This window comes from Salvelinus alpinus, chromosome 21, assembly GCF_045679555.1.
Source record: "Salvelinus alpinus chromosome 21, SLU_Salpinus.1, whole genome shotgun sequence".
NCBI lineage: Eukaryota > Metazoa > Chordata > Actinopteri > Salmoniformes > Salmonidae > Salvelinus > Salvelinus alpinus.
Genome location: NC_092106.1, coordinates 44,160,180 through 44,185,403, shown reverse-complemented (window position 1 = coordinate 44,185,403; position 25,224 = coordinate 44,160,180). Strand labels below are relative to the sequence as shown.

The window sequence follows — 25,224 nt, the reverse complement described above, 5'->3', positions numbered from 1 at the left end:
TACAATACTCTACCCCAGGGGTTCGCAATTTTTTTCGGCCCACGACCCCATTTTGATATCTAAAAATTCTCGCGACTCCAACCATATGAAAACAAATATGTAATTAACAGCCAATGTTTACTTTTTTATTTGGGGCTATGGCAGGCAATTGAAAAACAGTCTAAAAGTATTTCTGATTGTCTTCACAACTCACCATCACATCATTTTAATGTGGGGCTATGACAGTCAATTGAAAATTAGTCTGACATAATGTATCTTATCTCACCACCGTTTATGAGATGGGTGTGGCTTGACGCATATCGCGTCCAAGCTCCTCAAAGTCAGGGGGCGTGGTCAACAGTGCGCACCTCATCTCTGCTGGCACATCCAACCTGGATCGATATTTGGTTTCAATGCAGACTAGTGCACTGAGTCTGGCTTCACACAGGCAACTGGTAGCCTACCATGAGTTTTATGGTGCTTTCAAGACAACTGGGAACTCTGAAAAATACGAGGTCAAATCGTCAGTGATCTTTAGGTCGGAAATCGGGGCTCAAGAAAGAGGCCAGAGTTCCCGAGTTGGAATTCGGAGTTGGATGACTATTCAAAACTATTTTTCCCAGTCGGAGCTCATTTTTTTACAAGTTCCCAGTTTTCTTGAATGCATTGAAGACGGAAGTCAGTTGTCAAGAGTTCCCAGTTCCCCGCAGGGTATATTCCCTTTTGAGTCAGGAACCAAAACTCTGACCCAAAGTGCTCTTTCAAGCGTTGGAGGTGAACAGTCATCACTATTTTTGGACACTTACAGATGCTGTTCTCTGTTATTTTCTTTTCCTTACACAGAAAGTCAACCAAGTCTGTTTTTTTTTTTTTTTACATCCATTGTGAATTACAAAATTTGAGAACAGGCCTGAGCGCTGTAGATGTGGTTTGATGTAGTTTACAATTGAAGTTACCTACTGCAGTATATCTCAGAGTTCTGTGCTCAGCTCTTTTGCAGCCAGTTGCTCTCTTCCATATGGCAGAGGGAGATACATTCATAACAAGAGTGCAGAGGCCTGCCCGCCGTCCCACCATAGATGGAGCCCTATCTGTGCAAAAGCCCATCATTCGATGCCATATGGAATCTGTTGTTCGTCAAAATAGTCACGCAGCACACTGAACATCCCCTATGCCGTTTCATACTCGGGAATCGTGAGACAGAACAATATGTCCTCGTGACTAGAATCCCCCCGACAAAAGTCAATGCATGGTCATCTCGGTCCTAACAGCTATCGTCCATTTGGAGAGCATAAGCTGGGGAGTTTTTGAGTCGTTCAGTCAGAGCATACATTCTTCGTTTAACAGTGTTATCTGACAAAGGTATTGATGTGAGTTTCTGTCCCTCTGCCTCCCCACACATTGTTTTCACCATATCAATTGCGGACGGTAATATCAATGTCTCTTCAATAGTGTGTGGTTTCATAGCGTAGTGGGCTTAGCCATTCACTGTGGGAATGATTCAAGTGCAACGGTCAAGTGCGGCCTTTTCCCATGATCTAAGGGCGCTCTCTGGTTGAATTTAATCTTTTAGATTTTAATAATTTTCATATAGGTTTTTAAGGTTAACCACATTACAATCATTTTGAGATACAAAGACGATATTATAATACTTTAATTTTTTTTGTATATATTTTATTTTCTTAGGGATTTTGGAAATTCTCCCACAACCCCATTTTCACATAAGGCGACCCCATATGGGCCGCGACCCCTAGATTGGGAACCGCTGCTCTAGCCTATGTGACACTTTTCTACTTCATGTGAAGGAGAAGAACAGCATCAACATTGCCTTGATATGTTAACTTGACCAACTTTTGCACATTTTCATTAAATTCAATGCTTTTAATTAAGTCCAGGTTTCCATGTAACTTGACATCCTCACAAACATGGGTTAGGCCATGAATGTTGTAAACCACATACTGGGGACCATACAACTGACTAAAGTGCTGCACAAATGAGATAATGACATCTCCTTGGATGCATTTATCCCAACCTGAATACCCAGTGCGGGACTTAAGCGTCTTGATGTTCACTCTAGCTGGAGTATCACAGGTAACAGAGGTGACAATTAGAGAGAACTGTTTACCTTTGATGACAAACCCCTTTGCAACTCATTAACTAGATCTCTCTGTAAGGACCGGCGCTGGGAGAGGAGAAGCAAGTACAGGGAGTGAACATTTAATGTATAATAGACAAGAAACAAGGGCAGCGTCTGGACAGGGGAAAACGTAATGACATCAATGCTGACAAGGGGAACAAACTGAGGAACAGACAGATATAGAAGGGGCAATCAACAAAGTGAAGGAGTCCAGGTGAGTCCAATGAGCGCTGAAGCGCATAATAATGGGGACAGGTGTGCGTAATGAAGGGCCGCCTGGCGCCCTCAAGCGCCAGAGAGGGGGAGTAGGTGTGACACTCTCAAATAGTCACCGAGGGAAAGTGGCTTTGAGTTACCACAGAATAGTGCAATGATGACCGGCACCTTTACGTAGCCCTGAAGTATCCCTAGGATTGGCCAGAATTGTACACAATAACTTTTAAACAATGGCAAGCCATCGTAGTTCAGATGCAGTCGAAACACGTATCTATCTGGGACTTTAGAACAGGTTTTTAACACATCCTCCCCATCTCTCCCTCCACCAGCTGGCACTGAAACATGAGTGAGTGAGGTATTGCTTCCCACCAGGAGAAGAAGAGTGTCAGATGAATCCTTGGGTTTTCTTGTGGTAGTGTCTGCTGGGGCCAGAGTCTTGCATGGTCTTCAGGAATCTGGTGGACAATGGGCCTCCCGAGTGGCGCAGTGGTCTAAGGCTCTGCATCGCAGTGCTAGCTGTGACACTAGAGATTTTTGTTTCGAGTCCAGGCTCTGTCGCAGCCATGCTTTCGACCGGGAGACCCATGGGGCGGCGCACAATTGGCTCATCGTCGTCCGGGTTAGCGACTCCTGTGGCAGGTCGAGCGCAGTGCATGCTGACATGGTCACCAGGTGTACGGTGTTTCCTCTGACACATTGGTGCGGCTGGCTTCCGGGTTAAGTGGGCATTGTGTCAAGAAGCAGTGCGGCTTGGTTGGGTTATGGAGGACGCACGGCTCTCGACCTTCGCCTCTCCTGAGTCGGTACGGAGTTGCAGAGACAAAACTGTACTACCAATTGGATACCATGAAATTGGGGAGAAAAAGGGGTAAAAAAATTTTTTTTTTAAAGGAATCTGGTGGACTAGAGGTGGACAAGAGCAAAGCAACTGTTGAGGTTGGACTGTCTAAACAATGAACAGGAGCGAGGAAAGGAAAGAATTAATGACATGCATATAGCCGATTGACTATAATGACCAACAGACCAAGATTAATTTGATGAGAAGCAATTGATTGATTGCCTTCTGGTCTATAGCCTATAGACTATTGACTATAATGACATGCATAAAGCCTATATAGACTATAATGACATGCATATAGCCTATTGACTATAATTACATGCATATAGCCTATTGACTATAATGACATGCATTATAGGCTATAGCCTCCTAGAGACGTTCATCATCCATATTGTAAATTTAGAGCCAAAAGGTCATGAAGGTCAAAGGTTGGCCCAGCAGTGAGGGTTAAGCATAGGAACAGAGGCTGCGGTACACTTTTGGAGTTTATAAAGAACGTGGAGTTCCAGGTCCCAGTGGAAATTATTTACATAGGAGGACCAAACAAAACATACAAATTACAAACTTGAAAAAACACGAGGCTTAAACTAGGTTTTTAGGCTAAGCCCACTTGGGCCCTAAAAAGGTATGCTTCCAACATCAAAGGTTTTCCATGTTCTGGTCTGGTCTGCCGTCACAGCCGTTATGTAGCCTGGCCATAGCTCCTCCTACTAGACAAACCAACAAAAGATGTAAAATGACAAATAACGTTCTCCAAACTGTAATAGGTTGTAGGCTACCCTAAATGTATCCAAGTTAATGATAATGAAAAGACTTCAACTCAATTCGTGATGGGCTGGACGTTGGCTCTCTGTAGGGCGCTTATCACACCACTGTATAACACCCAGCAGATGGCGCTAAATCCTTATTCTTGTGGTTCTCAGTTCTGTGTTTTTTGCCAGAAAATGCGGAAGTGAAATAATGGAATTTGATGCCATTCCGGAGGACAGGAATAGGCAACATGAATTGATATATTACAATACAATAAAAGTAATAGGAAATTAAATAGACAAGCGGAATATATCGCTCAATCAAATCATCACGACAGCCGTGTTGACATGGAGAGCCGTCGCACAGTAACACGAAGGTCGAGAAAGCAACACACCAGGTGAGAGATGAACTGCATTTGCTTCGTTGACAACGTTGGTTGGTCTGTGACTGTCGCTGTTATGGATTTGCCATCCATCCCAATTGTCTGTCTTATTATGAGGCCGACAGACCAACAGAAATTTGATGAGAAGCGATTGATTGATTGCCTTCTGGTCTATCAAATTGCAACATTGTAGGCATACGCAACCGCAACAAAAGGTTATGACCAATATGCAAAAATTGTCTTATATATAAAAAGTATCAACATTGTATCAGAGTTGCATTTTGTTGCTGAAACCAAAAGCGCAGTAACAATGCATTTAATTTCTTACTCCACCCGACACCACTCCTCCTAATCTCCACTGCCAATTCGTAATTCTATCCATAGTCATGTATATTGCCTTGCAGATTGATCAAATTATATCTACTTCGGAAAGCGCCACACGCCTGTAGCCTAGGTGTGGTGCATCCGATGGTGGGCTCGAGGGCGTTTTGTATCAACAAACGAAAACTTCCACATCATCGCGCTCGGATTCTTCCACGGAGGCAGAGGGACTGAAAGTGGGACGACCCCATGGCCCACGCCCGCTTCCCGGGGAGGACTGCAAACGTGGCCGCTAACCTGACTTCCCCGGTGCTGGGTCGGCCACTGTGCTCTAACGGGACGCCCTGGATCCTCTATCTGTTCGAGCAATGCGTGGATAATGTGTGGGAATACTGGAGTGTAGTCATCGGGCTGATCTCAATGCTCTGTTTCTTGCTGTCTACTCTACCGTAAGTTTCAATGCTCTGTTTCTTGCTGTCTACTCTACCGTAAGTTTCAATGATCTGTTTCTTGCTGTCTACTCTACCGTAAATTGTCCACTACTGCAGTAGGAAGGCGTTATATACGGAAAAAGTAGATTGTCTTTTTAATACTAATTCAAATAATTTATCACAGATGTTGTGATCAACGTTTCTCTGACATTCGTTGTTATGATAATACTCATGACAGATGAATTAGCCCATTATCGATGTATTACCATTGCAATGAGAGAGAGTCTGTGTGGCTCTACAAAACCAGTTTATGAGACCTCTAATCCAAGAGATCTAATCCAAGTATCTGTTTACATGCCACATCATTCTCCCCTTTTCGTTCCCCTTCTCTGCCTCCATTTAATCTCTTGTTGTCTCCTCCCCCCCCACCCCCCCAGACAAGTCTATGAGGCTTATCGCAATGGTAAAGTGGAGGAGGCCATGTCTTTTGGCTTTCTGCTCTTCCTCTTCAGTGGGGACCTCAGCAGTCTAATAGGCTGCGTCCTGACCAGCCAGCTGCCCATCCAGGTATCTAACAAAAGGCACAACTTGGGCAGAGGCATAAGGGAGTTATTGTTTTGATTGTCATATCACTGTCTGCCCAGGCATGCCCTGCTGCATTGTATAGCTGCTGCATTGAAGTTGGTGTCTCTGCATTTACATTCTATCACAAGGGCACGTTTTCCTTTGAACTTTTCCCTGACCATTGCCTATGCTTACCAGCAGGGGGTGCCACTGTCAATCATATTTGATTGTTCTCTCTCTCTCTGTCTCTCTCTCTCTCTCTGTCTCTCTCTCTCTCTCTCTCTCTCTGTCTCTCTCTGTCTCTGTCTCTCTCTCTCTGTCTCTCTGTCTCTCTCTCTCTCTCTCTCTCTCTCTCTCTCTCTCTCTCTCTCTCTCTCTCTCTCTCTCTCTCTCTTTTCTCTCAGATTGTGACTGTAGTGTTCTACATCTTCACTGATCTCCTGCTCATCTCCCAGTTCCTCTACTACAAGATAAAGAACAACTCATGTAAAAGTAAGGCCAGTGGGATCCTGATATTACACTCTCCGCCCAGTATGGAAACACAATGCCATGGTCGTGTATGTGTGAGAATCAGCATTGTAGATAATGTGCTGTAGGTTCATACTTCCATTGTAAGTGTAATTCTGAGGGTGCAGTCTGTGTACTCACATTATGTGTTACATGCATACCTTATTGACAATGCTAACAGCTATGCCAAGTTATCCATGCCTTTGTGTGTGTGTGTGTGTGTGTGTGTGTGTGTGTGTGTGTGTGTGTGTGTGTGTGTGTGTGTGTGTGTGTGTGTGTGTGTGTGTGTGTGTGTGTGTGTGTGTGTGTGTGTGTGTGTGTGTGTGTGTGTGTGTGTGTGTGTGTGTGTTTTCAAGTAAAATAGTTCCCACTAAAAGTTGATGACTGACAAATGCTCACATTGTAAAGCTCCTTTGTCAGTCCAGTTTGCAGCTGTGGACTGGAACACAAAAGGAAGACATATTGGATTACTTACAATCCAGTGTGTAGTGTGTGAATACTGTGTATGTTATGTGTGTTTGTATGTGTGTGTGTGACTCTTCACAGTCCTCGCTTTTCCATAAGGTGTATTTTTATCGTTTAAAAAAAATATTTCACTGCTTTTTAAAAATGTTTTATTAAACCTTTTTTTACCAGGTAAGTTGACTGCGTACACATTCTCATTTACAGCAATGACCTGGGTAATAGTTACAGGGGAGAGGAGTGCGTGCTGCGTGAGTTACTTGATGTGTAATAGAGTTCCATGTAGTCATAGCTCTATGTAGTACTGTCCGCCTCCCATAGTCTGTTCTGGACTTGGGGACTGTGATGAGACCTCTGGTGGCATGTCTTGTGGGGTATGCATGGGTGTCCGAGTGTGCTAGTAGTTTAAACAGCCAGCTCGCTCTATTGAACATGTCAATAAGTAGTGATGAAGTCAATCTCTCCTCTACTTTGAGCCATGAGAGATTGACATGCATATTATTAATGTTAGCTCTGTGTACATTTAAGGGCCAGCCGTGCTGCCTTGTTCTGGGCCAGTTGTAATTTTACCAAGTCCCTCTTTATTGCAACAAAACTATGGCCTGTAGGACCTGACTTGTTGATATTGTTGTTAAGAAGGCAGAGCAGCGCTTTATTATGGACAGATCTCTCCCCATCTTAGCTACTGTTGTATCAATATGTTTTAACCATAACAATTTACAATCCAGGGTTACTCCAAGCAGTTTAGTTACCTCAACTTTCACCATTTCCACATTATTCATTACAAGATTCATTTGAGGCTTAGGGTTTAGTGAGTGATTTGTCCCAAATACAATTATTTTAGTTTTTGAAATATTTAGGACTAACTTATTTCTTGCCACCCATTCTGAACCTGACTGCAGCTCTTTGTTAAGTGGTGCAGTGATTTCACTCGCTGTAGTATCTGACGTGTATAGTGCTGACTCATCCGCATACATAGACACACAGGCTTTACTGAGAGCCATGTCATTAGTAAAGATTGAAAAAAGTAAGGGGCCTAAACAGCTGCCCTGGGGAATGCCTGATTCTACCTGGATTATGTTGGAAAGACTACCATTAAAGAAAACCCTCTGTGTTCTGTTAGACAGGTAACTCTCAATTCACAATATAGTAGGGGTTGTAAAGCCATTACATCCTACGTTTTTCCAGCAGCATACTATGATTGATAATGTCAAAAGCTGCACTGAAGACTAACAAAACAGCTCCCAAAATAGTTGTAATATCAATCTCAGCCAATCATCCGTCATTTGTATAAGTACCGTGCATGTTGAATACCCTTCACTATAAGCATGCCGAAAGTCTGTTGTTAATTTATTTACTGTAAAATAACATTGTATTCAGTCAAACACCATTTTTTCCAAAAGTTTACTATGGGTTGGTAACAGGCTGATTGGTCGGCTATTTAAGCCAGTAAAGTGTGCTTTACTATTCTTGGGTAGCAGAGTGACTGTTGCTTCCCTCCAGGCCTGAGGGCACACACTTTACTGTAAGCTTAGATTGAAGAGCTGGCAAATAGGAGTGGCAATTTTGTCCTCTATCATCCTCAGTCATTTTCCATCCAAGTTGTCCGACGCGGGCGGCTTGTCATTGTTGATATACAACAATTTTTTTCACCATTTCCACATTCACTTTACAGAAATCAAAATTACAATGCTTGTCTTTCATAACTTGATCAGTTATACTTGGATGTGTAGATTCAGCATATTTTGCTGGCATGTCATGCCTTCATTTGCTAATCTTGCCAATTAAAAAAAATATTAAAGTAGTTGGCAATATTAGTGGGTTTTACGGTGAATGAGACATCTGAATCAATGAATGATGGAGCTTTTTGCCTTTTGCACAACATTTTTATTTATGGTGCTCCAAAGCTTTTTACTATACTTCTTTATATCATTTGTTTTTGTTTCATAGTATAGCTTTTTCTTATTTTTGTTCTGTTTAGTCACATGATTTCTCCATTTGCAGTAGTTTTGTCAATCGGTTATGCAGTCAGACTTATTTGTCATTCCTTTTGCCTCATCCCCCTCAACCATAAAATTTTTCAATTCCTCATCAATTCTTTGGGATTTAACCGTTTTTATAGTGCATGCTTATTTGTAACTGGTGTAAGCAATTTATTAAATAAATCAAGTGCAGCGTCTGGTTGCTCCTCATTACACACCACAGACCAGCAAATATTATTTACATCATCAACATAGGAATTACTGCAAAACCCCTTGTAGGACCTCTTATATGCAATATTTGGTCCAGCCCTTGGAACTTTGGTTTTCCTAGCTATGGCTACCATATTGTGATCACTACATCAGATGGATTTGGAAACTGCTTTACAGCAGTTTTCTGCAGCATTGGTAAAGATGTAATCAATACATGTGGATTTCATTCCTGTGCTGTTCGTAAACACGCTGGTAGGTTGACTTATAACGAATACTGACTGTTAGCACTTGGTGGTCTATAGCAGCTTCCTACAATAATGGGGTTTAGGTGAGGCAGATGAACCTGTAGCCATATTACTTCAACATTACTTGACATGAGATCCTCTCTAAGCTTTACTAGAATGTGGCTCTGAATATAGACCGCAACACCACCCCCGTTGGCATTTCTGTATTTTCTGTAGATGTTATAATCATTTATTGCTACCACTGTATCATCAAAGGTATTATCTAAGTGAGTTTCAGAGATGGTCAGTATATATGAGTGTCAACGGTTACCTGCAAGTTATCGATTTCATGAAACTTGTTCCTTATTGTTACTCCTTAATTATTTGTTATATTTTATTTTTATTTAGAATTTATTTCTTAAAATTATATTGTTGGTTAAGAGCTTGTATGTAAGCATTTCACTGTACGGTCTACACCTGTTGTATTCGGCGCATGTGACAAATTAAATTTGATTTGATTTGTTTCTTAGGCTATATACACTACATGACCAAAGTATGTGGACACCTGTTCATCAAACATCTCATTTGAAAATGATGGGTATTAATATGGAGTTGGTTCCCCCTTTGCTGCTATAACAGCCTCCACTCCTCTGGGATGGCTTTCCACTAGATGTTGGAACATTGCTGCAGGAACTTGCTTCCATTCAGCCACGCGTATTAGTGAGGTCAGGTACTGATGTTGGGCGATTAGGCCTGGCTCACATTCGGCGTTCCAATTCATCCCAAAGGTGTTTGATGTGGTTGAGGTCAGGCCTCTGTGCAAGCCAGTCAAGCGCTGTTACCACAAAGTTGGAAACACAGAATCGTCTAGAATGTCAAACTGAATGTATGCTGTAGCCTTAAGATTTCCCTTCACTGGAACTAAGGGGCCCGAACCATAAAAAACAACTCCAGACCATTATTCCTCCTCCACCAAACTTTACAGTTGGCACTATACATTCAGGGAGGTAGCGTTGTCCTGGCATCCGCCAAACCCAGATTCGTCCGTGAGTCATCACTCCAGAGAACGCGTTTCCACTGCTCCAGAGTCCAATGGAGGCGGGCTTAACACCACTCTAGACGATGCTTGGCATTGCGCATGGTGATCTAAGGCTTGTGTGTGGCTGCTCGGCCATGGAAACCCATTTCATGAAGCTCCCGATGAACAATTATTGTGCTTATGTTGCTTCCAGAGGCAGTTTGGAACTCAGTAGTGAGCGTTGCAACCGAAGACAGACAATTTTATGCGCTATGCGCATTCTGTGAGCTTGTGTGGCCTACCACTTCACGGCTGAGCTGTTGTTGCTCCTGGACGTTTCCACTTCACAACAACAGAACTTACAGTTGACTGGGGCAGCTCTAGCAGGGCAGACATTTGACAAACTGACTTGTTGGAATGGTGGCATCCTATGACTGTGCCACGTTGAAAGTCACTGAGCTCTTCAGTATGGGCCATTCTACTGCCAATGTTTGTCTATGGCAATTGCATGGCGGTGTGCTCGATGTTATACACCTGTCAGCAACGGGTGTGGCTGAAATAGCCAAATCCACTCATTTGAAGGGGTGTCCAAATACTTGTGGGCTATTTTTTAGCACCTTTCTGAGATGCTTGATTGTTTTACTGAGCGGCTTATCAGAAGTTGACATGCCAGTGATATTTACAGTATATTGGAGCTGATAGTGCAGGATGAGCTGCACACAGTGGACTTCCTACTAGGACACACCGCCTCAGTGCTAACAGTATCACTCTAGTTCAGAGACATATGATTACTGCATACAATAGCTATAGGATTGACAGAGTCATTCAGTGGACTTGGAGGGAAATAAATTAGGTTACATACACTATGACTTCCAACGCTCCTGGGACATTGTACATTTTGTTCTACAGCACTACGACAACTCAGTGACACAATGATAGTGATTATCTGAGCAGGGCTTGGGTCATTGATAAGTCATTTTCTCAATGCAGCCTTGAAATGCGTGGACAGAGTCCAGGAGCCAAGATGATTTGGATGGACTCTGTTATTCTTGTAGAGCATCTTATCTATCTATATAAGTTATGCCAACAGAGCTACAGTAGTATTTTAGCCACATGTGTAATGCCAGTAGCCTGCTGAATCTCTCACAGCTGTGACCCAACGATGGTACCGGGCCTGAAATAATTGGCCGCTTTTTGAAAACTTTCAGAGCTAGAATCAGTTATTTTAAAATACATTTTCAGCATTCCCGGTTAGCCCTCCTAATGTCATTTGACCCCACATGGACTACCACAGTGTCAGGCCCCTGGCATTTGTTATAGAATGGTGGGAAGCAGCGTTGTAATGTCCTGTACTCGTCTTCTAGGGTAGTACAAGGATTTTGCCCTGATAACCGAGATGTTTCTTACCATAGAGCTGCTGATGACGACAGCTGGTGAATAGGCTGAGGAGGTGCGACCGTTCTTTCGCCTCGAGCGGCCTCGCAGACCCCCCGAGAATCGATGGGCAGTTGGTGAGGCCATGATGGACCTACCCAGCTGTAGAATCAATCATGGCTGATGGAGGGCTGGAGTCTCAGACACCCTCACGGTCTGATGAGGAGGAGCTCTGAAGATCTGAAACCGAGTTAGAAACCACAGGAGAGGGAGACAGAACAGAGGGGGAAGGCGCAGGTACCTTCGGATCCAGGGTGAAGAAACTGTTTGAAGTCTGTGTCCAGTCCGGGCTTCTCATCACCAAGGAGGCCCCCATTGCCAGATGCCGCTGCTTTTGACTTCCACAGCGAGTGACGTATCGCCATGGCTGGTTGATAAGATCAAGAACAGGAACATCCACCAAGTCATCCAGAAGCAGCTTACTGACTCCATTTTCCAGGGAAGAGGCAGACTCCTTCGGTGAGGGATCCCTGCCGAGAAAAGGCCAGTTGGCTGTGGAGAGACATCAGGGCGGAGACACTTCCACCAGGCCAGGGTGGCGTCCGGCTACTGGAGTAGAGGAGAAAGAAAAAGTAGGCGGGTGTAGGATTCCCCAGTAGCAGGTGTAGGACTCCCCAGTAGCAGGTGTAGGACTCCCCAGTAGCAGGTGTAGGACTCCCCAGTAGGTGGTGTAGGACTCCCCAGTAGGTGGTGTAGGACTCCCCAGTAGGTGGTGTAGGATTCCCCAGTAGCAGGTGTAGGATTCCCCAGTAGCAGGTGTAGGATTCCCCAGTAGCAGGTGTAGGACTCCCCAGTAGGTGGTGTAGGATTCCCCAGTAGCTGGTGTAGGACTCCCCAGTGGCTTGTGTAGGATTCCCCAGTAGCAGGTGTAGGATTCCCCAGTAGCAGGTGTAGGATTCCCCAGTAGCAGGTGTAGGATTCCCCAGTAGCAGGTGTAGGACTCCCCAGTAGCAGGTGTAGGACTCCCCAGTAGCAGGTGTAGGATTCCCCAGTAGCTGGTGTAGGATTCCCCAGTAGCTGGTGTAGGATTCCCCAGTAGCTGGTGTAGGATTCCCCAGTAGCAGGTGTAGGATTCCCCAGTGGCAGGTGTAGGATTCCCCAGTAGCAGGTGTAGGATTCCCCAGTAGCAGGTGTAGGACTCCCCAGTAGCAGGTGTAGGATTCCCCAGTAGCAGGTGTAGGACTCCCCAGTAGCAGGTGTAGGATTCCCCAGTAGCAGGTGTAGGACTCCCCAGTAGCAGGTGTAGGACTCCCCAGTAGCAGGTGTAGGACTCCCCAGTAGCTTGTGTAGGATTCCCCAGTAGCAGGTGTAGGACTCCCCAGTAGCTTGTGTAGGACTCCCCAGTAGCTTGTGTAGGATTCCCCAGTAGCAGGTGTAGGACTCCCCAGTAGCTTGTGTAGGACTCCCCAGTGGCTTGTGTAAATTCACTACTTGTTTGCTAAGAATAGCCACTTCGCCCTTGTAGTCCTCTGCAAACAAACAGTTAAAAGTCCGGGTCCACATTGTCCTTGAATAGAGCTAAATACACACAGCTCCAGCAGGGTTGAAAACGTTCAATAGCGCCTTCCATTTGAGACTGTCAGACAGCTAGGCTAGCTGGGCTTCTATGTCTCTGTCATTACAAGGATTTTTCAACTAAGTGAACAAGAGCACACTCCTCCTTTTAAATCCTCTCACAGCGGTGAGCACGCAAGCAGTTTCTCTGCATGTACTGTTGGTAGCAGCATCGGCTAACAACACAGTTCCAGTACAGGTTGCAGGCTAACGTTGGTAGTTATACAACACAGTTCCAGTACAGGTTGCAGGCTAACGTTGGTAGTTATACAACACAGTTCCAGTACAGGTTGCAGGCTAACGTTGGTAGTTATACAACACAGTTCCAGTACAGGTTGCAGGCTAACGTTGGTAGTTATACAACACAGTTCCAGTACAGGTTGCAGGCTAACGTTGGTAGTTATACAACACAGTTCCAGTACAGGTTGCAGGCTAACGTTGGTAGTTATACAACACAGTTCCAGTACAGGTTGCAGGCTAACATTGGTAGTTATACAACACAGTTCCAGTACAGGTTGCAGGGAAAAAGGTGTGTCTGAAATCGGTCACCTCTACAAAACCAGCAACACTGTGGGTGTGTCTGTGTGTGTCTCTCTCCCAGAGCGCCCCATGTTGAAGTGGTTGTGTTTCCTGTGGTGTGGGGCTTCCACTGTGGCCCTCCTGGTTCTCCCCAAGTTCATCACTGACAACAACACCTCTGCCAACACCGAGGTGACGTGTGTGTGTGTGTGTGTGTGTGTGTGTGTGTGTGTGTGTGTGTGTGTGTGTGTGTGTGTGTGTGTGTGTGTGTGTGTGTGTGTGTGTGTGTGTGTGTGTGTGTGTGTGTGTGTGTGTGTGTGTGTGAGAAGCCGATATCACCCAATGTGAGTTGTATCTCATCCTCTATATCTCTCTCTCTCTGACCCTTTCTTCAGAGTGCCTCTAACAGCGTGGAGATCTCTGGTTATGCCTGTGGATACGCGGCCTCCATATTCTACCTCTCCTCTCGTTTTCCACAGCTCTACAAAAATGTAAGTGACAGTCTATGGGTGTGATTATGGAAGTAAGATGTTGGTTTTGAGGTCTAGACGGTAACATCTCCCTGTCTGTCTCCAGTTTAAGCGACAGTCTACAGAGGGCACGTCGTACATGCTGTTTGCCCTGGCCATGATGGGCAACGGGACCTACGGGCTCAGTGTCATTGTGGTTCTACCAGCTCTGGCCGGCTCCAAACAGACCTTCATTCTCAAACATCTGGCCTGGCTCATCGGCAGCCTGGGAGTCCTCCTCCTAGACTTCTTTGTATCTTTTCTTTATCTCCAAGATCATCATTTCACTAAAAGGATAAAGAAGTGAAAGTGTTATTTTTGTCTCTGGAATATTGTTGACTTGTTGTGGTGTGTTTGTGAATGAGCCTTAACTCTCCCAGGTCACCGCCCAGTTCATCATCTATAGGAAGAACCGCTCCGATAAAACCAGCAAGAAGATGAACGTTCCTGAAGTAGAACCTCTGCTCTGTGAAGAGGAGGAGCTGTCCAAGTTCTAGAAAACACATGAATAAAGGTGTATCGTTAGAACACATGATTAAAGTTCTAGAGTGAGATTACATGATTGAAGTTCTAGAGTGAGAATACATGATTGAAGTTTTAGAGTGAGATTACATGATTGAAGTTCTAGAGTGAGATTACATGATTGAAGTTCTAGGGTGAGATTACATGATTGAAGTTCTAGAGTGAGATTACATGATTGAAGTTCTAGAGTGAGAACATTACTGAAGTTCTAGAGTGAGAATACATGATTGAAGTTCTAGAGTGAGAATACGTGATTGAAGTTTCCCTTAGTGAGATTACATGATTGAAGTTCTAGAGTGAGAACATGACTGAAGTTCTAGAGTGAGAACAGTAAGAGATTTCCAGAAATCGTCTCCATAATGCTGAGTGGAGACCTAGAATAGTCCAACAAATGTGATAGTACACCAATGTTCCTTCCATTTAAGTCCAGGTGAATTAAAGGGGACGTTTTGTTTGAGGAATGTAATCTCAGTAGAACCATTCTCTATTTCTTTGTAAGGGGGCTAATATGATCTATTCCCTTTTTCTTATTACACTAAAGGCCTATAGGGTGTGTCTCAGTGTCACATTCCTCTAGTCTATGTTTGTCAATGGTTAGAGCTCTTGTGTTTTCCAGGATAAGATATGCAATACACTCTGAACTATTTACACAGCATTGTCATCTAGGTAAACAGTACAAGAAGGAATCATAACAGTGATTGTTCCTGTATGTAGGTTTAAAAAGATCATACATTGCACCAATGGTAATGTATCACATTGACTATTGATGTGCCACAAAGTAGTGGGCTGCACCAACAGTCATCTATTTTACACTTGTGGTGAATTTGTTATAGTTTACCTTGGTTTGTTGTAGGAGCAGATTCCGTTGTAGTTGAATCCCTATTTAAGCTCTAGTTGGTAAATTGCTTGGAGTGTTACACAGTGTTTAGATTGTGAATGTGCAGTGGGTTAAGCCTGATATCCTGTGTCTTGCATCTACATCTATTTATGTGTTGCTGCAGTGGAGGTCTGAGGGCTGTTTGACGTCTTCACACGGGTGCTTTTAAAACAGACAGTTCTTTGGCTGAAATCTAACATTTAGATAAACATCCTCCTTTCCTTACGTTATGGCCCAGGTATGTTACCTTTCAGTGGCCACAAAGAATGGAAGGAAGGAGGGAGGCTTTTTGGCAGTATTCAGTCACAGCCTTGAGCATTGAGTTCTCACCCCTTATTGTGGAGTTGTGTCCAGGGAGGTATTCACTAGGAACCAAAACGGGGACGGACCTAACTGAATTTGTCCAATAGAAACTTGTTTTCATTGCTAAATGTTTTCAACTGTGTGCAACTAATGAATACACCCTAGTCTTCTATGTGTGCAGTCACATGTTCAGAAAGCGGAGGATCAAGGTTGTGTGGGAACTGTTTTATAAGTTGATGTGCCATAACTTGGTAACATGGAGTCATGATGAGTGAATAGAGCTTTCTAATTACCGATGGTCACAGCACTTTATTAGTCTGTCATGGATGTGATTGGTTGATTGACACCACAGATTTCTCTACCTCATCTTTCAGTGAGGGGGTTTGTTTATCTGACCCGGGTTACCCCGTCTGGTTGGAACCGGGCTGCCTCCCGGGCGTGAGCCAGGTGCCCTGCTCTGGCCGACGGCGAAGTCGGCTCAAAACAAAAGTGACGTAATTAAGCATGTGTGATGAGTAGGATTATGTGTTTTCAAATGCTAAAGTGATTACTTTTGATAAAAATCCTTTATCTGCCTTCCCAATAAAAACTAGTTTGAAAATTCAAACATTTTATTTGATAGAAAATAGATGTATGTTTCTGGACAATGTACCTAGCTGCCTTGTTGACAACATGATTGAGCGGTGCAGATTACTGTTTGATTTGAGAAGTGCGCTCCTCCCTCCCCGCTTTCGCCCGATGACGTGACAGGCCATTGCCCGGTTCAACCCAGGCCAGTGTAATAGAACTCCCTCAGTGACATAGGAGTCATGCCTGGTGAAAATGTAAATCAAAGCAAATAAATGTCACATAATCCGAATAAAACAGGTGTAGACCTTACCGTGAAATGCTTACTTACGAGCCCTTAACCAACAATGCAGAGTAAGAAAATATTTGCTTAATAAACTAAAGTTTAAAAAAGTAACACAATAAAATAACAATAACGAGGCTATATATGGGGGTACCGGCACCAAGTCAGTGTGCAGGGGTACGGGTTAGTCGAGATAAGACCAGCACCCCGGAGTTGCCTCTTCACTGTTGACGTTGAGACTGGTGTTTTAATGAAGCTGCTAGTTGATGACTTGTGAGGCGTCTGTTTCTCAAACTAGACACTCAAATGTACTTGTCCTCTTGCTCAGTTGTGCACTGGAGCCTCCCACTCCTCTTTCTATTCTGGTTAGAGCCAGTTTCCGCTGTTCTGTGAAGGGAGTAGTACACACATCAGTTTCTTGGCAATTTCTCGCATTGAATAGCCTTAATTTCTCAGAACAAGAATAGACTGATGAGTTTCAGAAGAAAGTTATTTGTTTCTAGCCATTTTGAGCCTGTAATCGAACCCACGAATGCTGATGCTCTAGATCATGGGTGTCAAACTCTGGCCCGCGGGCCAAATTTGGCCCGCGGGGTAATTATATTTGGCCCGCGAGACAATACCAAATTACTACTAGCGCATTCACCGCTAATACTACGAATCCCATAATGCTCTGCTGTTGTTTTCGCGCGCCAATCAGGACAGGACCCAGAAACGCCCTCTCTAGTCATAGCAACATAGACGCTACAACTGTCAGCGCGCTATCCCTTCCCAAAAATGGCGAAAAGAAAGGCAGAAAACAGGAGCTTTCTGGACAAGTGGGAGGCAGAATGTCTGTTTACATATGTAAAAGACAAACCTGTTTGTCTTGTTTGTGGAGTCAACGTGGCTGTAAGTAAGGAGTACAACGACACTATGAAACGAAACACCATGACAAATACAAGGACCTGGACATGACTCAAAGGAGCCAGAAAGTAGAGGAGATGAAAAGAAGTTTGGTTTCACAACAGAATATGTTCAAAAAAGCCACATCACAAAGTGAGGCTGCTGTAAAGGCTAGTTATATAGTGGCAGCAGAGATCGCAAAATCAGCCCGGCCCTTTAATGAGGGAGAGTTCGTGAAAAAGATTAGATCAGTGTGCAATAATTAACGTTTTCTTTGTGCACTTTTTCTTGCTACAAGACATGGGCTTGAATGGTTGATTGATTTATTATCATTTTATTTGTAAAATTATTAGCCAGTGGAAAAAGTTAAAAAAAAGTTTATTTTGGTATTTAAATCAGAAGGCTGCAAATAGAAAAGAGGCATACGATTTTTATTTAAATTTTATTTATTTAATAAATTAATGCCATTGATGTGTTTTTTCATTTGAAATTCGATTTTGCATGTCTCCACTATTAAATTATATATTGTATGGTAATAAGCGATGCTTGTTCCATATTCAATGTTAAAGCAAAACTTGTTTGGGTCCATATTAAAAGGTTAATTTGTTCAATGTTGGCCCGCGACTTTGTTCAGGTTTTACATTTTGGCCCACTGGGTATTTGAGTTTGACACCCCTGCTCTAGATAGTCAACTATTTTTTTTACCTTTATTTAACTAGGCAAGTCAGTTAAGAACAAATTCTTATTTTCAATGACGGCCTAGGAACAGTGGGTTAAATGCCTTGTTGAGGGGCAGAACGACAGATTTGTCTAATCTAAAGAAGGACAGTTTTATTGCTTCTTTAATCAGAACAACAGTTTACAGCTGTGCTAACATAATTGAAAAAGGGTTTTCTAATAATCAATTAGTCTTTTAAAATGATAAACATGGATTCGCTAACACAACGTGCCATTTGGAACACGGTAGTGATGGTTGCTGATAATGGGCCTCTGTACACCTATGTAGGTATTCCATAAAAAATCAGCCGTTTCCAGCTACAATAGTTATTTACAACACTAACAATGTCTACACTGTATTTCTGATCAATTTGGTGTTATTTTAATGGACAAAAAAATAGCTTTTCTTTCAAAAACAAGGACATTTCTAAGCGACCCCAAACTTTTGAACGGTGGTGTACATGTAGGTAGGGGTAAAGTAATTATGCATAGATATTTCACCTTTATTTAACCAGGTAGGGGGTCAAAGGGGGTCAATGCAAATAGTTCGGGTAGCCATTTGATTAACTGTTCAGCAGTCTTATGGCTTGGGGGTAGAAGCTGTTAAGAAGCCTTTTGGACCTAGACTTGGCGCTCCGGTACTGCTTGCCGTGCAGTAACAGAGAGAACAGTCTATGACTAGGGTGGCTGGAGTCTTTGACAATTTTTAGGGCCTTCCTCTGACACCGCCTGGTATGGGGGTTCTGGATATCAGGAAGCTTGGCCCAAGTGATGGACTGGGCCGTACGCACTACCCTCTGTAGCGCCTAGCGGTCGGATGCCAAGCAGTTGCTATACCAGGCGGTGATGCAACCAGTCACGATGCTCTCAATGGTGCAGCTGTATAACTTACCCATGCCAAATCTTTTCAGTCTTCTGAGGGGGAATAAGAGTTGTCGTGCCCTCTTCTCACAACTGTATTGGTGTGTTTGGACCATGATAGTTTGTTGTTGATGTGGACACCAAGGAACTTGAAGCTCTCAACCCGCTCCGCTACAGCCCCGTCGATGTGAATGACGGCGTGCTCGGCCCTCCTTTTCCTGTAGTCCAAACTAGAGCGTTGGAAGGAAATATAAAGGAGTGCTTGTGTTTTAGGAGTGAAATGTGATTAAACATGATGTGACAAAGTACAGTATTTATTGGTAGAGATAGTGTAGAGTTACAGCTGGGCTTTAAAACTTTCCATGTAAACTTTCAGCCAACCACAATTTGAAGCAATAAATGGGTGAAGGACAGAGAAGCTCAGTTCTGGTGACTTTTCTGACTGACATTCTACTCCAAAATGAATTAAAAATAAAATGATGCTAAAATATAAATTCCACCTCCAGAAAAGAGCCCAATAACATATTGGTAAAATGATTTGTTAAAACTATTTTAACATTGGACCATGCATATATAATGTAGGCCAACTTGTTAGGGTAACTTGAGGTAATCCGCAACCCGTGGGGTAATCCATCTGTACGTGGAGTAATCCATCTGTACGTCTCACAGAAACCACTTTGTCGCAATTCCTCCCTCCCAATACTTTCCCTGGTTGCCACTACTCTTTCTGAACTAAAAAACTCATCTGTCTCATCACAATTCTTTAAGTCACTCCCCCAAAATAATTTTGAGGTAGGGTGGCATTTTACCCCAAATTGACCCACATTTATCCCCACTCACCCATGTGAACTCATGATGAATTGCAGAGTAGTAACTGGCTTAACCAAGCCAGTGCTACACATCCAGGTTTACAATGGTACAGTTCGCGCATATTTAGGCGTTGAGAAATAAATTCATTAGGAATGGAAAGCTGGGAGCCCCCTCTTTTCAATAAAGGCCCTTAATAAAACGGCTGTTTTCAGGATTGCAAGAATTGTTGTGCATTGACTGGCTTGTCAGAATGCATATTTCGGATTGAAATGGCATTGAAATATGCCTCGAAAATGATTTATATCGCATAGAACACACAAGCCGAAAAGATAAATATATCAACTATTCTACTATGGGGGTTGTCTGATTTTTCTATTCATTACTCGTTTTGTTTTCAAAGGAAAACTAAATGTGGGCTGCTCTAGCATCAAAGTGCCACTAGGCAGAAATATTTTTGTTATGTTCCTTAATTTTTGTGAATGGCGGCAATGGCCTACTCATTGCCTTACCTCCTCACGCCATTTGCACACACTGTATATAGACTTTCTCTTTTTTCTATTGTGTTATTGACTGTACGCTTGTTTATTCCATGTGTAACTCTGTGTTGTTGTTTGTGTCGCACTGCTTTGCTTTATCTTGGCCAGGTAGTAGTTGTAAATGAGAACTTGTTCTCAACTAGCTTACCTGGTTAAATAAATGTGAAATAAAAATAAAATAAAAAATGATTGTGCCGTAGCGGGTCTAACGGTCGTCTCGCGCTGAACTGCGCATGTGCAGCCCGTCAACTCAAAGGCAACTCCTATACTCCTATCCTACTCCTAAACTCCTATTAAAACGTTTCAGTTTGTCACTTTCACGAGGTTGGAGTACCAAAATGTTCAAATACGTACGAGGTTGGCTCGAATCTAAGTTGTGGCTTTAGATTTCGAGAAAATAAATAGTTAAGTAAGATTTTTTCACTTATCTTATTGATTTATCAATCCCCAAATCCCGGCCTGGTCTGTTTTGCATGAGTTCCCGGAAGTTTCGGGATGTTGCGCCTCTGGGTTTAGAAACTCTGTGCGCAAATCCTCCAACATCCCGCCCACACATTCCAAAAAGTGTTTTGACCGAACCCTGACGTGACCAATGAGAAAAGTAAATTCCGTGGAGGGCGGGTAGTTGGGGAATGACTTCCAAAGTAGTTGCTGTTGGGTGGTGTCTTCGCTGCTTAGGTGACACGTAACTAAAGTTAAAGGTGCTGTAAGGCCTCGGAAATATCGGGATTTTGACTTCTGCTACAGGGCTTGGCAAAGTCTGAACGCATTGCACTGTTACATCCTATCTGGGTTTGTTTCGGAATAGAGCATTGTTTCTACATTACCCACATTGACAAAGTCTGCTTCTCATGAAATATCGGAGAGAGTTTGCTGTGTGTAGTGTAGTCAAGCAGAAATCCAAGGAGAAGTAACAACAAACTGGGATTCCTTCGTGGATGTGGCTACACCGTGTTGTGGGCTAAAATGAGTCCAACATCTTCACTAAACTTCCCCCAACTCCAAAGTGTTTCTGCGCCCTCTGTCTAATAATGCTTGGGGACGACTGAGGTGATAAGGGGCTTGAGAGGTAGTAGTAAAAAGTTTAGCTTTACTTTCCACAGAAGTGACCGGGAGATTGCTTGTGCAGGCAGCGGGGAGAGGAGCTATTCAACCATGGGGAACGGAGTGTGTTCTCGGAGGCAGCGGAGAATCTTCCAGTCTCTCCTTCTAATCACCGTAGTTTTCGGGATTATTTACGGGGGGATGATATCGTATGAGATGCATAAACAGCTGAAGAGGACAGAGGCGATGGCTGCCAAGTACCAGCAGCATCAAGAGTCGCTCTCGGCGCAGCTTCAAGGTAAACGTTTTCCCCAGCCGACGTTTAAAAAGATAAGGAGAACAGTGGAGATTTTAGATTTTTTAAAAATCTTGGTGAGGCAAACAACACAAAAACTGTGCATGCCAGCAAAACCACTAACAAACAACACTGATGAATAGATTATTTGCACTATAACGGTGACACACGGTGCACACCAACTGTTAGGGCCTACATAAAGCTGTCCCAACATCTTACCATTGCTATACCTGGCTATCAGCGGAGCCTTGTCTGGCAGCGAAATAGTTCTTTCAGCCTCATTTACTGCCTTTAAAAAAAATATGGCTGACTTGCTTAAACAAATGTGGTTACTAATGACAATTGAGATGTACAAACTATGGCATATGAGGGGACAAGCGGATAAGGGGCAATCTGTAATTTCGATTAAGACATTATTGAGCTGGCTAGGATGGATGTACTCAATCGAATCAAATTTCAATCAAGTCAATAACTTTGTTTAGCACTTTTGAAATGTACAGTGACAGAATTCAGAACATGGGACGTTCTTAGTGTTTTCCCTGTACTCCAAGTCAGAACCATAGGATAAATAAAGGGGGCATATAAGCAGACAATGAAAGCTCTTACAATATTCGATGATTACATTTCTCTAAAACCGGTTATAGGCTACATGTGCACCACCAAGTCAGAACAGTAGGTGAAATTAAGAGGGGAAAATAGACAAAATGATTAGGGTGATGCACATGGGCTACTAACAGCTTACTATACAACATACACTTATTAGTTTCTTAGCTACAGTATACATATCTCCCTGGAATATTTTTGTAAACATTTTTAGATTGAACCTTTATTTAACTAGGCAACTCAGTTAAGAACAAATTCTTATTTACAATGACGGCCTACCCTGGCCAAACCGGGACGACGCTGGGCCAATTGTGCACCGCCCTATGGGACTCCCAATCACAGCCAGATGTGATACAGCCTGGATTCGAACCAGGGACTGTAGTGATGCCTATTGCACTGAGATGCAGTGCCTTAGACCGCTGTGAGACTCGGGAGCGAAATTACATAATTTATGCAGCAGCATACAAGACATTTTTGGACTCGACTTGTTATGCTGTGCTCACTTGAACAGGAAGGTGGCGCAGCAGTCCTTCGTGGGCAAATTCTGCCATCAAAGTCTGGCATTCTCTGGATTTATGGTGCTTTCAAGACAACTGAGAACTTGGGGGAAAAAACAAGTTTGAATCATGATGACGTCAGTGATCTTCAGGTCGTAGTTCTAGAAAGACTCCCTACTTCTGGATTTACAATTTCGAGCTGGATGACCGTTCAAAATGTATTTTCCCAGTCGGAGCTAGTTTCCCCCCCCCCGAGTTCCCAGTTAACTTGACTTCAGTGAGTTCAAGACTTCGCAGAGTTTTCAGCGCGGCACAAATCATGCTTCATTGACAACGTGGCCAATGTTGATTGTTTATCATTTTAAACTTGCAAAGGAGACCCTTAAACCCAGACTTGGACCACACACCACCTCCACTGAATAGCAGGCTAGTGATTGCTTTGCAATGCTTGCAGTTAGCCACTGATTCCTTCCAAACCACTCATTGTTGAATTTCCAACTTGTTGCGTGATGTTTATGTGCAATGGCCGATGAGCACCGATACGTTTTATCTATAATTTCTCGTCATTATTTCTCTTCATTGACAAGGATTAAAAAGGATTTGCCAGTATATTGTCGACATGATTCATGATGATGACTGCAAGCTAAGATTTTGAAAGTATCAGTCCAATCAAAGCTACTGTAGATATAACGTGATTTGACATAATTTTATCTGTGGCCAATGACCTTGATTGAGCCTTCTTGGATGGGCACTTCTAATGTAACTCTATGGCAGCATCCATGGCAGCATCCAAGGGGCTTGAATTTTTTAGCTCTACCCTTAGATTTGGCAGTGAGATAGTGTCCCCGTGAGTGACAGAACACTGAGCCAATCACGGCGCAAATAGAGAACACCTACGCTACATATTTTCCCCTGGCTGCCAAGCCACCACAGAAAGCACTGAGCTAGGCTGAAACACCTGCATTTTGGAGCTGCCTTCCTCAAGAAATCAAAAAAGAGACCATGTTTGTATGCAGCTTTATTAACTACATTAATATTATTTTACATTGTTTGCAAACTGATATGTGACATGTACTAATGCCAAAATAACATGCAAAACAAAATATATACTACCATTCAAATGTTTGGGGTCACTTAGAATTATTATAATTTTTTTTTTACAGAGAACCACATTTTTTGGTCCATTTAAAATAACATCAAATTGATCAGAAATACAATGTAGACATTGTTAATGTTGTAAATGACTATTGTAGCTGGAAACGGCTGACTTCACATTTTTTATGGAATATCTACATAGGCGTACAGAGGCCCATTATCAGCAACCATCACTCCTGTCTTCCAATGGCACGTTGTGTTAGCTAATCCATGTTCATCATTTTAAAAGGCAATTTGATCATTAGAAAACCCTTTTGCAATTATGTTAGCACAGCTGAAAACGGTTGTCCTGATTTAAAGAAGCAATAAAACTGGCCTTCTTTAGACTAGTTGAGTATCTGGAGCATCAGCATTTGTGGGTCCGATTACAGGCTCAAAATGGCCAGAAACAAAGACTTTCTTCTGAAACTCGTCAGTCTATTCTTGTTCTGAGAAATGAAGGCTATTCCATGAGAGAAATTGCCAAGAAACACAGCGGTGGCTTCTTGTTGACCTAGTTGGCACTGGCTGGCTCAGCTTACTGTATTGAAAGTAGAGGTTGACCGATTAATCGGAATGGCCGATAAATTAGGGCCGATTTCAAGTTTTCATAACAATCGGTAATCTGCATTTTTGGATGCCGATTTCTATTGCAATCCACGAGGAGACTGCGTGGCAAGCTGACCACCTGTTACGTGAGTGCAGGCAGCAAAGAGCCAAGGTAGGTTGCTAGCTAGCATTAAACATATCTTATTTAAAAAAAATCTATCTTAACCTAATCACTAGTTAACTACACATGGTTGATGATATTACTAGTTTAACTAGCTTGTCCTGCGTTGCTTATAATCAATGCGTTGCCTGAAATTGTGTCACTTCTCTTGCGTTCAGTGTAAGCAGAGTCAGGGTATATGCAGCAGTTTGGGCCGCCTGGCTCGTTGCGAACTGTGTGAAGACCATTTCTTCCTAACAAAGACCGTAATTAATTTGCCAGAATTTTACATAATTATGACATAATATTGAAGGTTGTGCAATGTAACAGCAATATTTAGTCTTAGGGTTGCCGCCCGTTCGATAAAATACGGTACGGTTCCGTATTTAACTGAAAGAGTAAATGTTTTGTTCTCGAAATGATAGTTTCCGGATTTGACCATATTAATGACCTAAGGCTCGTATTTCTGTGTGTTTATTATATTATAATTAAGTCTATGATTTGATATTTGATAGAGCAGTCTGACTGAGCGGTGGTAGGCAGC

General features: G+C 43.0%; 1 protein-coding gene across 2 annotated transcripts; it reads left to right on the top strand.

The window, feature by feature from the left end:
* Positions 1-4,081: 4,081 nt before the first annotated feature.
* Positions 4,082-18,085, top strand: LOC139548340 (lysosomal amino acid transporter 1 homolog). 2 transcript variants are annotated; one of them, XM_071357964.1, is made up of 8 exons: positions 4,082-4,317; positions 4,707-5,072; positions 5,492-5,621; positions 6,023-6,110; positions 13,611-13,720; positions 13,924-14,019; positions 14,105-14,290; positions 14,418-18,085. In XM_071357964.1, the coding sequence occupies exons 2-8, from the start codon at positions 4,873-4,875 to the stop codon at positions 14,532-14,534; spliced, it is 927 nt and encodes a 308-aa protein (XP_071214065.1). In that variant the 5' UTR covers positions 4,082-4,317; positions 4,707-4,872; the 3' UTR covers positions 14,535-18,085. The 2 variants fall into 2 exon arrangements, with proteins under 2 accessions (XP_071214065.1, XP_071214066.1); XM_071357965.1 differs by lacking the exon at positions 4,082-4,317 and having other exon boundaries at positions 4,941-5,111.
* Positions 18,086-25,224: the final 7,139 nt, after the last annotated feature.